Genomic DNA, 14,939 nt, shown 5'->3' with positions numbered 1-14,939 from the left:
AACATCATTCCTTCCCCAGCCATTTTTAGCTCAGTCCCATCTATGTGAATCATGTCACACATTTATGGAATCACCAGAAACAAAGTGAACTAAAGCAACTCCTACCATGTCCAGTCTTGCTTTATCTCTTTTTAGGGGAAGCTCAAATACTGGATTCCGTCACTTAACCAGAATACATGTTCTAATTGGACACACCAGAGTTTTAAACTTCACTGACCTTTTCAAAGATTAACATTGTTGACTTGGCTTCTCAAAGATAATAATGCTAGCAGATCATCTCCCCTTTCTTCTTCGTCTTCTTTTGGAATCTAAAATAGTTTTTGATTCTTTCATTTAGCAGAGAAGCACAATCAAAATAAGATTGCAGAGCACCTTCTCTCTCAGTTTGCAAGGGCAGGGAAGATAAGACAAGAGGACAATGGTTTCGGCCAATAGTAGTAATAAACATCCCTTGTGTTTCACTAATGTCCACAGGAAGGTTCTAAGAGGCAAGCCAAAAAAAGTATTTATTGTGGCCAAAGTATTATTGAAGCCGAAAGGCTTATTCAGAGTTCAGACATGTGTTCTGTGACCTGCCTCTGGCACAATTAAGAGTTTCTTTCCCTCCACAGAGAGGCTCACTGGGACTACGCAGGTTCCCAGAGAGAAGTTCAAAGCTGCTCTGCTCCTACCTGGTCTGTTTTCTTTCTTCTTTTTTTTAACTTCTGCATTGCACTGAGCTAAGCCAAGGTTTGGCTCAGTATGCTGTCCAAACCTGGGCTTGTGCTTAAGCTCCCTAACCACAAGCCATAGCCAAGGTTTCTGGAGCATGCCAACACCTCCCTCTTGCACCTCAATAGCTGCAGAAGAAGTCTGAGATCTGCTGCCCTAGATAGCCTGAGAAATCTCTAGCCTTGCATGCTTGCTGAAAGGCTTGCAAGAAGTGAAGGAAGCTAAATGATTACCCTGGCTCGTGCACTGGTCAAAAGTACAGTATACCTGAGGAAAGACAACATGAAACAGAACTATTCCTGTAAACCTAGTTTTTCCACTCGGCGAAAGAGACCAAGATTCCATCATATCCAGATAAGCATCAGCAATAATTGCATGTTCCCAGGCAGCAGTAATGCATGTATTGGTATAATCCAATGTTCCCAGGCAGGATACCTACAGTTCCTACTCAGAATAACTAGAGCACCAGAATGTTTAATCATAAGCAAAGATCCTCAGTCCATAAGTCTTACCTCCCTCACCTTTTATTTTAAAACAAGCAACACTAGTGCTTAGGCAGAAAGATAGTAGATTTGTGGCTGCCTCCTTACAAACCAATCCTATACATGTCAACTCAGAAGTTAATTAATAACTGCAAATGCTTGACATATTAGTTAATACTATTTGATGAAATGATGTAATGTTCTTGTAGATTATAATGAAAACAAATCCCAAAGCACGCCCTGGGCTCAGTAATCAGGGTGATGCCGTTTCTCCTTTGAGCCACAACTATTATCCCAATTGTTTCTAATCCCATCTACAAATTATGCCAGTACTGGAGCAGCTACCGTACTCAGAATTCTGGCAGAAGGAACATATTTCTCCAGCACTGCATTTTCAGCTACCCCAGCTAGTGACCCTTTGTCTCATAGTTCTGGACCTTGCACCAGAGCCCAGCTGCTTCCACACCTAGGTCCACAGTTTGCTTTTGTTTTTAAAGGGTGTCTGTGTGGCACTGTGAATAAAGCATTGCTAACTCATGTTATCCCTGTTCAGCTTCAGAACTTTCTTTTTCAGAACTCAAAGCCCAACTTAAAAACTCAATAAAACACCTGTGCAATTTCCCTATGTGTAGATAGCCTGTTGTGCTACTATCCTGCGCTATGGAGATTGTTCTAGCCAATGTGGGGACCTCCAGAAGTTGCTGGACTACAATTCCCATCATCCCTGGTTCTTGACCATGTTGGCTGGGCCTGATGGTAGCTAAGAGCGGAGGCTGCCAGGACAGGAGAAAAGCCCTACTGCTTTCACGGCACCAAATGGGAGGCTGCAGCCAGTGACAGTAAAACCACATCTGCACCATAGAAAGCACCATGATTAGTCATGTAGCCCCCAAGGAATCCTGGGAAATGTAGTCTGTTAGTGGAGCATTGCTAGGAGTCCCCTGATCCTATCCCAGAACTACAACACCCAGGGTTCCCCAGGAAGAAAGATTAACTGTTAAACCACTCTGGGAATTGTAGCTCTCCCAGAACAGGGTTTCTCCTAAGAACTCTCGGGACCCTGTACAAACTACATCTCCCAGAATTCTTTGGGTGGGTGGGGAAGCCGGAACTGTTTAAAGCGGTACCGTGTTGTTTCCAAAGCGCGGTCTGGATGCGGCCTTGAACTCAAAAGGCACCGCGGCTGCGGATTCCTGTGCCTAATTCACTGCACACAAAAAACAACAACAAGAGGCGAGGCGGGCGGTGAGGCCGAGGCGCCCCGGCCCGCAATACCTTTCTCAGAGACTCCCTCAAGGCGAAATGCTCCTGCGTGTATATTAGGTGGTCTCCGGAGGGGGACCCGGCCACGGCGGCAGCGCTGCTGCTCCGGCTGCGAGGAGAGCTTCCTTGCGCCCCGCGCAAGAGCAGCAGCAACTTGGCTCCCTCTTTGCGTCTCAGCGCAAAAGTCCAGCGCAAAGCCATGTTCGACAGGGCAGCTAAAGAGCATGCGCGGGCCCTGCGGCCGGGAAGGACGGAACGAAGCTGGGCCGCCTGTGGAAACGCCTCTACGACCTTCGCCTCGGCTGCCGCGAACGCGCTTTCCGTCGCTTGGGAAAAGGCTTCGCGGGCGGTCCCTGAGCAGGAGCCCTTAAGGTGGAGCCTTCCCTTTGCAGGTCCCTGCAAATAAACCAGAGCGAAAGCTGCAAACAGTATAATTTACTTATTCACAAGTCGCTTAGCAGACCCAAGCAGCATTTCTGAAGCAGAAAAGCCTGTTTTCCTTGTCTGGTAATGCAGGCATTGGGGGTGGGGTGGGGAGTGATATTGGGTTGTTGTTTTTATTTTGATTATAGATTTTGTGGTTTTATATTTTGATTTTGTTCTATGAACCGCCCTGGGACCTCCAGGTATTGGGCGGTATAAAAATTCAATTACTAATAATATTAACAACAACATGGACTACCAATGGTGTGTCTCAGCAGCTTCTTATGTGACCTGGAGGCATCTTGGAAGAGGTATTCCCTCCTGTGTAAGAAAGGGAACAGAGAGAATCCCTGTGTTGTGCTTGCTAGCTGCCGTTTTTTATAAGTACGTACATTAAGATTGTCAGTAAGTATATCAAGTTTGTATAAGTCTATTAAAAGTACATATTTTCTTTAGAAGTCTCCAATTCCATACTTTTACATCTTTAGGCTGCAATTCCTTACTTACCTGGGAGGATGTTCCATTGAATTCGATGGGGCTTATTGGGAAGGACGGTGGCTCAATGGCAGAGAACCTACCTTGCAAGCGGAAGGTCCCACATTCAGTCGCTACTGGCCAGCAAAGGCTCCCTGTCTGAAATCCTAGAGCCGCTGCATGTCTGTGTAGACAATACTGAGCTACATGGCACTAGTAATCTGGTTCAATACAGTGGTACCTCGCAAGACGAATGCCTCGTAAGACGAAAAACTCGCAAGACGAAAGAGTTTTTCGTTTTTTGAGTTGCTTCACAAGACGAATTTCCCTATGGGCTTGCTTCGCAAGACGAAAACGTCTTGCAAGTTTGTTTCCTTTGTCTTGCAAGTTTGTTTCCTTTTTCTTAAAACCGTGCATTCAGGGGGTGCAGTTGCAACTTGACTTCGAGGAGCAACTCATAGCATGCGGTGTGGTAGCCTTTTTTGAGGTTTTTGAAGACTTTGGTGATTTTTGAAGCTTTTCCAAAATCCGTGCTTCGCAAGACGAAAAAATCGCAAGATGAAAAAACTCGCAGAACGAATTAATTTCGTCTTGTGAGGTAACACTGTATAACAGTTTCCTATGATCCTGTAGGACTTTGCCGTTAATCCGTTTAATTTCTGGTTAATTTTAAAATTAACTAAATTTTCAATCATGGTCTGGGGAGAATTGAGTCTGCATGTGGATAGGCAGGGCAGCCTTCTGGATGGAAAAAGCTTCCACATACCTCATTGAACCTATTAATTAACAGTGCAAGCCTTCTGTTTTACTCAGACATAAAGCCTACTCAAGTTCAATAAAATCCCCACTGCCTTAAATGGCTCCAGTAGCAGTTGGTGGGGTGGCATAGGCAGGACAGGGTTGCTGACCTGCCTTCCCAACACAGCATCACGGCTGGCTTCTGAGAGGGAGAGGCACAAGGTGCAGGGAGCAAGGTGGCTGGAGATCATGGAAGTTGTGGTTCAAAAAGATATGGGTTCCCAAGGTTGAAGAATGCTGCCCTAAGCTGAGGTTTGAGTGTTTGGGGTCCTGGTAAGAGCCTTCTCCATGGTGGCACCTACTGTCTCAGGGGTGGGGGAGTTTTGGTCCTCCAGGTGCTGTGGAACTTCATCTCCCATCAACTGCAGCCAGCATGGCCAATTGTCGAGGCTGATAGTTGTAGGGAAGGGCCATGGTTCAGTGGTAGAGCAGCTACCTTGTAAGCAGAAGCTCCCAGGGTCAATCCCCGGCATCTCCCAGGTAGGATTGGAAGAGACTCCTGCTTGAAATCCTGGAGAGTTTCTGCCAGTCAATGTATACAGTACTGAACTAGATGGACCAGTGGTCTCTCTTCGTATGAGGCAGCTTCCTCTGTTCCAACAACACACAGAGGGCCAAAGGCTCCCCAGCCCTGCACTATGTAGAATAAACTTCTAGTGGAGATCAGGCAGTCAGTAATGGTGTGATATTTCCTACCCTGGCACTTCCTAACTCTTCAGAACAGTTTTTGCTGGTTTGATTACTGTGGTTATTGCAGCCGTGCTATTGTATAGTTTGTTTACCAGATTTCAATTGCTTTTTGTTGGTTTGGTTTTAATCGGATTTTGGATCGCCTGTTGTGAACTGCTTTAATATATATTTTTTCTAAACAAAAAGCAGTAGATAAGGGTTTTTTAATAAACGAATAAAGCCGATTTAATCTGAAGTACATTGTTTGCAGCAGTCCAGGGTCGTGGAGGCTTGAAGACCTGCGACAGTTTCTACAGCTGGGGCCCTGACTCCTGTGTCTTAGAGTTACTCTGTTAGTATAGAAAGCAAGCTTTTTAGCCACTGAGAAAAGGCCTTCTCACCCTTTGTGCTGATTGGAGCCAATCAGAGTGAATGGTGGTCAGTCAGCCATTGAGGATTGGCTTCTAGGGTCACTTTAGAGAAAGCGCATGGGAAGAACGTTGCGGAGTTGCTGTTCTGTAGCTCCAAAGCTTAAGCGTTTAGGAACACTGAAACCAGGTGCCTCAGTTTCAAGGCAATAGTGTGCAGGTTCTGTTATATACAATGGAACTTCAAAGGAAATGCAACTTAAGTCACTCTGAAAGAAGATATTGGAGCAATCTGAATCATTTGCCCACCTATGTGCATAGAAAATTGGATCTAGTTGAAAGCAGCATATGGAGATCTGCACTAATTATAGCAATGCATCCCTTATTATTATTATTATTATTATTAGGTAAATATAATCTTAGAATGTTCTTGTTTTATTATTACTGTTTATTAAATTTCTATACTGCCCTTCATCTGAAGTTCATTCACAGGGCAGTTTACAATATAAAAACATTAAAAGGTTGTACAGTGGTACCTCGGGTTAAGTACTTAATTCGTTCCGGAGGTCCGTTCTTAACCTGAAACTGTTCTTAACCTGAAGCACCACTTTAGCTAATGGGGCCTCTTGCTGCCGCTGCGCCGCCAGAGCACGATTTCTGTTCTCATCCTGAAGCAAAGTTCTTAACCTGAAGCACTATTTCTGGGTTAGCAGAGTCTGTAACCTGAAGCGTATGTAACCTGAGGTACCACTGTATAATCTTAGAAGGGTGGGAGCGAGGGGGGGGCATGGCTGTGACTACCATGAGGAGCCCCTGCACTTCTGAATTTGCCACCACACTACTGCAGCTGACCCAAAAACTAAAACCCTTGCATAATCCTTGTACTTCACCAGATGTAAATGAACCCCTATTTTTATTATAACAGTGCTATCATGGTTTTCTCACGGTTACAGTTCTATTTTCTGCAAAGAAAAAAAGAAGCCTTTCACCATGCATCTTAGCATTCTCTTTACCAAAATAACACTGTAGTTGATTGTTCAAATAGATTTCTTTTATTACTGAAATCAGCATGTGCAGGAAATTAAAAGAACAGGAAGCAGCCTCTAGAAACTTATTTAGGGATACAGTAAGCAAGAATCTGCTTCATGGAATAAAAATATAAGCAGGCATTTTCTGTTTTCTTTAAAAATAAAAAAAAGATTATCACTGTCTATTTGTTCAGTAAGGACTCCTGGAACTTAAATCTGGCTAGTTATGCTAGGATGCTTTTTATTCCACTTTCAATATTGCTTAACCATCTTCGTCTAAGCAATAACACATCCTCCTTTTTCTTTGAAAGGGTTCCTGTCTTCAGGAATGCCTTTAACCAGAGGGTCTTCTCCAGATCTTTCTTCAATGTAATTTTTAATTTCTTCAGAACATTTGGAAACCTTCAAAAAGAGAGAGCGAAAGAAATCTAAATACAGGGGTCGTTTTGGAAGGCAAGAAAATAGTTTCACAGTGATACACAAACACTACACATATGAATTAATGATAAACACCAGAAATAAAATTTGCAAGTTGCTATGTATCAATATTTTTTCCTGCAACTTGTGTTATTTAACAAAATTTGTATAAGTATAGCTGTAAGTGAAACCTCTAGGCAGTTTACAAAGAACATATACATTAAATCTGTTTTTTTTAAAAAACAAGTGTATAAAGATGCAAAATGAATATAACAGCAGTTTAAAGTGTACATTATGATATTGCATATGAAAATATACATTGCATGTGAAAACGTGTTGAGTAGTAGGAATACAGGCAACTCCTGGTTTAGGTGTGTCCGAATAACATGTGCATGGCGCCAAACCCAGAAGTAGCTCCAAAACTCCACAAAAAGGAGTGGAGCAGACGTATGTGCACTTGTGACAACGCATGTGGGGTCTGGGATGGAACCCCCACACAAAATGAGGATTGCCTGTATTCTGTACCATCAATTTGTTTTATATTTGCTATGTTAAAAAAAAAAAAAAACCCTCACACCCGCTTGGAGAGGAAGGGCAGGATATGAATTCAGTATATTATAAATAAAAATAAGAAAATAGTATCCTCTGGGAGGGCACAGGTTCCCCATTCCTCATCCACTGGGCTATGGCTGGATATTAGTGAAAAATAACAGTACCACCTACCCTGCCACTGGATGAACTTTATGAAAACGTAGTTTCTTGCAATTATTTTGAGTATCTCCACTTCTCTACAAGATTTGCCAGGAGAGGCAAATCTGTCCAGATTTCTGGAAATAATCATGGAAACACTTCATGCCCAATTTGTCCCCCCCCCCCCCCCCAGTCATCCGGCCATTTCTTCCTTGCTATATTGCATACCTCGGCTCCCTGAAGTCTTGTACTAAAGCAGTAAAAAGCCCCAAATTTAGCCCTCTGCTTGCCTACCCCATAATTAGCCTCTTCACGCTTCTCCCCTTTCCTTGTAATTGCACCTTCCACTCTAATTCAGGCTGTGTCATCAGTTCTGCAGCTGATGTCAATAGGCATTCCCTCGTGTGTCAGTGATTCCCAAATTGTGGTTGTTTTTGGGAAGAGGGGGCCAGGCCAGGCAGAAGCAGCCCAAGACATTTTGTACCCGAGAGACAGAAAACCCAGATAGTCCTATACTCCTTTCACAGTTGTACATATGATAGATTAAATCAGGAATGGGGTGGAACAGAAATAAAGGCAGAAGTACTAAGAAGTTCTGATCTAGACTTAAGAAAAGTGCTCATGAAACTTCATCAGCATTTTAGTGTCAGCTTCCAATATACACATGTTTCTAGGCAATCTGCACGTTTTTACAGAGTGCTTTTTCTTAGTATAGTAGATTTTTGTACGTTATTTTCACTCGTATGTGCATTTATATGCACACTTTACCTCAATGCATGCATTTTTGCATACGTTACTTGGCTGAATAATTAGAATTGTAGAGTTGAAAGGGACTCCAAGGGTCATCTAGCCCAACCCCCGGCAATGCATGATAGGACAGGTTCTCAACTAACTTTTTACCTCACATGCTAGCCCCCTGTGTGTAGTCTGGAGAGACGGCCCTATCATTAGGCGAAATGAGGAAGCTATCTCAGGTGAGAGATGCATTGCAAAATTCAGCAAACTGCACCTTTCGAAGGATGGTTTGTTCCAGTTCTCTTACTGTTTTGTAAAGTGTGGATTAGGTAGGGGTCACCTGCACATGTGAACTGTATTGAATTTCTCCTCCCCCCCCCCCCCCAAGACCTGCTGTTAGTCAATCACATTGTTAATCACTTGGTTCGATCACACGCCCTTGCCTGGCAATAATTGCTGGGCATCCCTGGCATATTCTGGTAGGGCCAACTAGTCTGAAACCCTGGGTAGCTTCTGCCAGTCGTATAAAATCATGGAATTATAGAGCTGGAAAGCTCATCTAATCCAAACCCCTGCAATGCAGAAATATCAGATCTAAATAATCCATTGGTCTGACTCTGTATAAGGCAGCTTCCCATTCTCATATGGATTTCACATGTGTACCTTTTGAGCGCAATCTGGCCAGAGTAATCTTTCCCCACAATTGAATACAATTCAGATCATGTATCCCTACCTGTGTCCCTTATGTATCGGGGAGAGATGGTTGTGTTTTGTTTTGATTTTACCCGAGTCTAGAAAAATCAATCAATACCTTCCTCCCTTTCACACACCCCTCCCTTCAATCTGGGCCTCCTTTCGAGGCCCCTTTAATGATCCTAGGCAGTCAAATTGCCAAACTGCTTTGTAACCAGCAAGCTGCAGACATGCACAGAAGGCCTCTTCCAAACAAACAGGCCGGTGCTTTGATCCGCCTGCCACTGAAAACAGGAGCTGTTCCAACCAACAGCTAGGCTCCCCAGATATAATAAAGAAAGAAACCACGCAGCACTCACCGGCTGCCGTTCCAGCTTGACTTCTTTCCGGAGCTGTTCCACTTCCATTTTCAGTTTATCCTTCTCGCTCAGATCCTCTATATTGATTGCTGGCATCGCTGGCTTAAAGCAGGGAGAGAGGCAGAGGGAGAAGGAGAGTTAAATGAGGTTGAGAGGTGCAGCTGAGTGTATAAGACATCCTCCCCACCCCGGTGGTGCCATGGGGGGGGGTGGACTTTAGGGCAGAGGTCCATGGCCCCACTCACCAGAATGAGCAGGAGGGCCCCGAAACACAGCAGGAATGAGTGAACTAAAAAGCAGGGGCACAAGATCATTAAGTCCGGCGTCTAAAGTTACCTAATTATGTCACTGCCCTCTCCTTTTCTCCCCAGAAAATCCTTACCTCCTCTTTGTGAGTTTGTCCCGGTTTCTCTGTAGCAGCGGCGGCAACTTCCTGTTCAGCCAACTTTCTTGCCAGGCTCTTTGAGCTCCTAGTAACTACTTTCAGGATTTTAATTCATCAGCAGAATCCGTCCTAATCTGATTAAACTGCACAGTTTGACCTCTCTCTGTGGCTCTCTCTCTCTCTCTCTCTCTCTCTCTCTCTCTCTCTCTAGTTTTCACTGCTTCAAACCAAAAAGAAGCATTACACATACATGGAAAACCATCCTTCGCTCCTCTGACTCCAGGCCACCCCCAAATTTCCCTAACATTTCCCTAACATCACACAAGGCGGGGGGGGGACCCCAGCTCTCTCGCTACCTAGAAAGAATCTCGGACCCCAGGAGAGGGGAAGAATGGAGGTCAGGGAATTTCACAGAGAAATCCCCTTAGATAATTTTTTTATATGGGATTATTAACACACCTGGAGGCTGTAAGCTCTCAAGTGTGCATGAAGAGAAACTGCGGAGCTGGGGGGGGGGTGGAGAGGAGGATGGGAGGGAGGGAAACTCTGAGAGACAGGATGTGTGCTTCGGCTTTCTCTACAATGGAAAACGCCAGCCATGCTGAGCGCTCCAGAGGAAACAGGTTTGCTAAGGAAATGTCTGGCCCTCTCTGCCTGCCTGAAACAATAGAGTGGCTTGGAAAGCAGCATGGGAAAATGGAAAAGGCAAACCTATAGAGGGGGGAAACACTTTTAGAGTTGTCCTTCTCCCCACCCCAAGGGAAGCAGGGGAACACCCTAGCAGCCGCTTGTTTATTTACATATATTAGGCTGCAAACCTATTTTGGCTGTGCACGCCTATATGCAGTGGGGTGTAATTACTTCTGGGTATTCTTTATTTCATTCCCTTCTTGTGAGGCATCTTGAAGCAATTGACTATAAGAACATCAACAAGCTGGGTTTGATGGGAGCTGGAGTCCATTAACCTTCGGAGCGCCACAAGCTCCTCTCTTAAGCTTTAAGCTCACAAGCTTAAAGTCTCTCCTTTTTATTAATAACTTATTTTCTGCTGTTCATATATATTATGATGACCACCAGCACTAGCATTGTGGATTAATCTGTTTCAAAAGCTCATAAACTTCTTTTGAAGCACAGTATTGATATTGCTGTAATAATAATAATAATAATAATAATAATAATAATAATAATAATAATAATAATAATAATTTTATTTATATCCCGCCCTCCCCGTCCGAAGCCGGGCTCAGGGCGGCTAACAACACTAAAACAGTCCAACATTATAAAAACATTATAAAAAGTAATTAAAATCAAAATTGATGGCAACCATAAACTAAAGTTTTGTAAAGATTGCCAAAGGAGGGAGTCAGGCTGCGCCCTGACCAAAGGCCAGGTGGAACAGCTCTGTCTTGCAGGCCCTGCAGAAAGATGTCAAGTCCTGCAGGGCCCTTGTCTCTTGTGACAGAGCGTTCCACCAGGTTGGAGCCGCAGCCGAAAAAGCCCTGGCTCTAGTTGAGGCCAGCCTAACCTCTCTGTGGCCTGGGACCTTCAAGATGTTTTTATTTGAAGACCGTAAGTTCCTCTGTGGGGCATACCAGGAGAGGCGGTCCCGTAGGTACGAGGGTCCTAGGCCATATAGGGCTTTGAAGGTTAAAACCAGCACCTTAAACCTGATCCTGTACTCCACCGGGAGCCAGTGCAGCTGTAGTGCTGGTGGTCAACAAAAGAGGTTCAAAGACTCAAGCAAATCTAAAAAGAAAAGTGGTACAAACACTGACAACTGGGCAACACTGGCCTGCAAATGCTCCAGTTGGAGAACAGCCTTTACCAAAGGTGTCATGGACTTTGAAGACACTCGAACACAGAACGAAAGGGAGTAACGTGTTAAGAGGAAGGCACGCTTGGCAAACCTTCACCGTGATCAACTCCCATCCGGAAACATGTCCCCACTGTGCAAGGACGTGTGGATCCAGAATTTGCCTCCACAATCACTTACGGACTCACTGTTAAAACTGTGTTCATGGAAGACAATCTTACTCAACCATGAATGATCGCCAAAGAGAAGATAGCACAGTAAGTGCTATTCACGCATAGTGCCCATTTTATATGAACCTGTGAAGTTGGACTACTGGCCCATCTAGCCCAAAGTCCCAGCCCAGCCCTGTTAACTTCAGATGCTTGAGGGAAAAGTTGAGGTTTTCTGCATAGGAAACATGTGGTACTTAACGCTGAGAAATTATTTAGAATGTATAAAAGTGTTCTGAATACCTGTTGGAAATATAAAGAAAATGAAGGGATATTTTATCATGCATGGCGGACATGTTATAAAAGTCACCAAAAGGAGGATAAGAATACCTACACTAATATGGAGAATTTTGAAGATTAACTTTCAACCGAAACCAGAACTCTTCCTGCGTGGACTTATGCATATAAAATTAGAAAAGGTCGATGGAACTTTGTTTCAAGATATGATTACAGTGGCGAGACTATTACATACGCAAAGATGGAAAGATTCATCATTACCAGCAATGGAAGAATGGTTGTTAAAATTAATGGACTTAGCTAAGATGGCAAAATGCACATGTTTAAGTTGTTAACATTTACCAAAGATTGGAAACCTCTCATAGACATTTTGCATGAAAATGAAAATGAAATAATGGCACTTGGATTTGGGGATTGAAGTTTGTTTATAGAAAGTGGTTTGGTTGGGTGTTATATTGGAGTGGATGAAGTGAATGTTGTTTATATATAGCAGACAGATGAAGAATTGGAATTTTTTTAGTTTTTGAACTTTATTTTTCTCTTTTAAGCTTTTTTTGTATCTACTTATCTTTTGTTTCTTTTTTTGCTGTTTTTCTCTTACTTAGACTAATGTTGGATAAAAAAGATATTTAATATTAAGTTTTGTATTTTTCTCTATAAACTCTAATAAAATTTATATTAAAAATGGAAATGTGTTGCAGCTTAGCTGTTTTCTCAAAAACCAGTAAACACACACACACACACACACACACACACACACACACACATATATTAAAAAGAGGGTACTATTACATGCTTGGGGATACATCAACATTTGCAGAATTATGGGGTGGATTAAACTAAGGAGTTGCCCCCCCCCAAAAAAAAAATATTTTTGCATTTTGAGTGGTAAAGCACATAGATTTGTACTCTAGTTTACAATGTAGTTTCACTATGCTGTATAACTCCTGTGGCAATACCCAAACGGACCTAGCAGGTTATCTGTAAATTTTACAAATGCCTCAAAATAGTACTGATCTTCAGTAAATATCTGAAAAAGAAAACGCTATAAGAGAGCAGTGGAATGTTGTTGTTATATATGGAATCTTCAATCTTTATTTGCTTGTCCATTTTTATTCATTGATTTAAAAGAAATTGTAATGTTTGGAATATAATATTTTTCCAGTGTATATCTATGGATCCTTAAGAGCTTTTGTCCTGATTGGGTGTCTTTTGAATACCCCTTTAATAGTATACAACAAATCATAAGAAAATATTTTAGGCAGCCACACTGCCTTCTAATCTATTAAATGGTGCAGTTCTAAATTGTATACCATAACTGCCGAAGGGGATTTGAACTTGGAAGAATAATGGGAGCTCCATAAATTCTGCTAAGCCAGGCATAGGCAAACTCGGCCCTCCAGATGTTTTGGGACTACAACTCCCATCATTCCTAGTTAACAGGACCAGTGGTCAGGGATGATGGGAGTTGTAGTCCCAAAACATCTGGAGGGCCGAGTTTGCCTATTCCTGTGCTAAGCTTTCAAAGGGACAGTGAAATGCACGTATGTACCACTCCTTTGAGCAGCAAACTCAGGTGGCGAGTGCTGATAGAAACTGACCCAAAATAGGACCAATGAGAAGTGTGCTTTGGACTGTCACTATTTTCGGGTGCGATTCCATCACATAGCAGCATATTCAGGTTGCACCACTATAGTTAATTGGGAGCTCTTGCACAACAAACCTGCCTCTCTCTGAAAAGATTGGGCTTTTACTGATAAGGAAAGCAAATGGGAGAACCGTTACTTTGAAACGTTATCTCCCTGTAAACAAATCAGGATGAATACTCCATAAACAGATCATCTGGAAACACCTTAAGAGTGGTTAGAGTCAATGCTCCATATTTATTTCTTAATATTGAAGGTGAAGATGACGTAAACAACTTTTTTCACAGTTACAGGTTTTTTAATTTTCTTTTGCTTGTACATCTTTTTACAGCTTTATTCTCAAAAACAAACATACAGTATATATTAAAAAGGAGGGTGATATCATCATTCTTGGGAAACATCCACATTGGCAAAATCAGTGCTTTTTTTCCTTAAAAAAATGTTTAGGGGTACTCTCATTTTGACTCAAGAAAATCATCATTTTATAGTTTAAATCGGGGGGGAATAAATACAGTAAATGGACAAAAGTACAAAGATTCACAAAATGTTTAGGGGTATGCATACCCCCAGAAAAAAAGCACTGGGTAGAATTATGGGATGGGTTAAACCATGGAGATCCCCCTTCCTCTCCCCCCAAAAAACCAGCCCAATGAGGACTGACTATACTTAGTTGCTACAGATTTTGAAGTATTATGTGGAAGGAGGTGAGAGATTCCTGCTTGAGCCCCTTAAGGATCCTGCATGACAGCATGGCTGGTTGGCTGGCACCATAAGAAGGAGCATACTGCAACACATTGTTGCAGTCCCATTTGTACATACATAAAGACAAACGTAGGAACCATGCTGGATATGAAGAAAGTTTCAGCATGTCCTGTTTCCCAAAAGGATCAAGTAGAAACTCCAAAAAGCCCACAAGCAGAATATGAAGGAATACCCTTCCCATATGGGCTACTGTTAAAATGAGGCTGCATTTTAAATTATATTTCAACCTGTATTTTAAATCGGTTTATTTTTTATTTTATTTTTAATTATAATTTTACTGGTGTTAGCTGCCTTGAGCCTGGCTCTGGCCGGGGAGGGCGGGGTATAAATAAAAATTTATGATGATGATGATGATGATTTTCCACGGTAACCATTATTAATAAATTCCAGCTAAGTTAACTCAATCTAAAACGATTTGCTAAGGAGATTTGGGTTTTCCACACACGTCCTAGATTTCTTCACCCCCTAGCAAGACTTTCCTCTGCAATGGGGGTAAAGAGAGATACTTTCATGCTTCTATTATAATAAGTTTCCTAGCATTACTAGGCACAGGTGCTTGGCAACAGTTTTTTAAAACATCACTCTTCGCCTGTAGAGCCACAATCTAAAACCAACCAACAAAGCAGGGAAGTGAAACTAAGCAGTAATGGATCAAATGGATTCTGGATCAAAGCCACAAAACATAGAGGGCAAAATTGGGATGTAATGGGGGGAATGAGAAGCAAAATAACGAGAAGTCTGAAAGCTTTCTTTATAAAAATACAGAGCAGAGAACCT

The 14,939-nt window shown here is 42.6% G+C and overlaps 2 protein-coding genes across 5 annotated transcripts in view; both read right to left on the bottom strand.

The window, feature by feature from the left end:
* Positions 1 to 2,795, bottom strand: part of LOC310828201 (putative acyl-CoA dehydrogenase 6) — a 50,443-nt gene extending 47,648 nt beyond the window's left edge. The window contains exon 1 of the mRNA XM_083705373.1: positions 2,469 to 2,795. Within this exon, the coding sequence (XP_083561499.1) occupies positions 2,469 to 2,657 (189 nt within the window). The 5' untranslated portion in view covers positions 2,658 to 2,795. The remainder of the gene's footprint in view (positions 1 to 2,468) is intronic.
* Positions 2,796 to 6,217: 3,422 nt separating this feature from the next.
* Positions 6,218 to 10,014, bottom strand: LOC310828233 (guanine nucleotide-binding protein G(I)/G(S)/G(O) subunit gamma-11). Of its 4 annotated transcripts, none has more exons than XM_083705449.1 (3): positions 9,493 to 10,014; positions 9,111 to 9,212; positions 6,218 to 6,618 (listed from the first exon to the last, which is right to left on the bottom strand). In XM_083705449.1, exons 2-3 carry the CDS (start codon positions 9,204 to 9,206, stop codon positions 6,493 to 6,495), a joined length of 222 nt encoding a protein of 73 aa, XP_083561575.1. In that variant the 5' UTR covers positions 9,207 to 9,212; positions 9,493 to 10,014; the 3' UTR covers positions 6,218 to 6,492. The 4 variants fall into 4 exon arrangements, with proteins under 4 accessions (XP_083561575.1, XP_083561576.1, XP_083561577.1 ...); XM_083705450.1 differs by having other exon boundaries at positions 6,378 to 6,618; positions 9,111 to 9,208; positions 9,493 to 9,976; XM_083705451.1 differs by lacking the exon at positions 9,493 to 10,014 and adding an exon at positions 9,447 to 9,474 and having other exon boundaries at positions 6,378 to 6,618; positions 9,111 to 9,208.
* Positions 10,015 to 14,939: the final 4,925 nt, after the last annotated feature.

The sequence above is a fragment of the Podarcis gaigeae genome (genome assembly GCF_964106915.1).
Source record: "Podarcis gaigeae genome assembly, chromosome: 12".
Classification (NCBI taxonomy): domain Eukaryota; kingdom Metazoa; phylum Chordata; class Lepidosauria; order Squamata; family Lacertidae; genus Podarcis; species Podarcis gaigeae.
The sequence above is the reverse complement of the archived record's forward strand: the minus strand, read 5'-3'. Positions and strand labels throughout refer to the sequence as shown.

Excerpts from the sequence above, each read along its gene's own strand:
- LOC310828233 (XM_083705448.1), bottom strand. The coding sequence starts at position 9,424 with ATGATCTTGTGCCCCTGCTTTTTAGTTCACTCATTCCTGCTGTGTTTC. Across the intron at positions 9,213-9,355 it reads GGGCCCTCCTGCTCATTCTG|CCAGCGATGCCAGCAATCAA; the intron begins GTGAGTGGGGCC and ends CCCTGCTTTAAG. Across the intron at positions 6,619-9,110 it reads TCAAGCTGGAACGGCAGCCG|GTTTCCAAATGTTCTGAAGA; the intron begins GTGAGTGCTGCG and ends CTCTTTTTGAAG.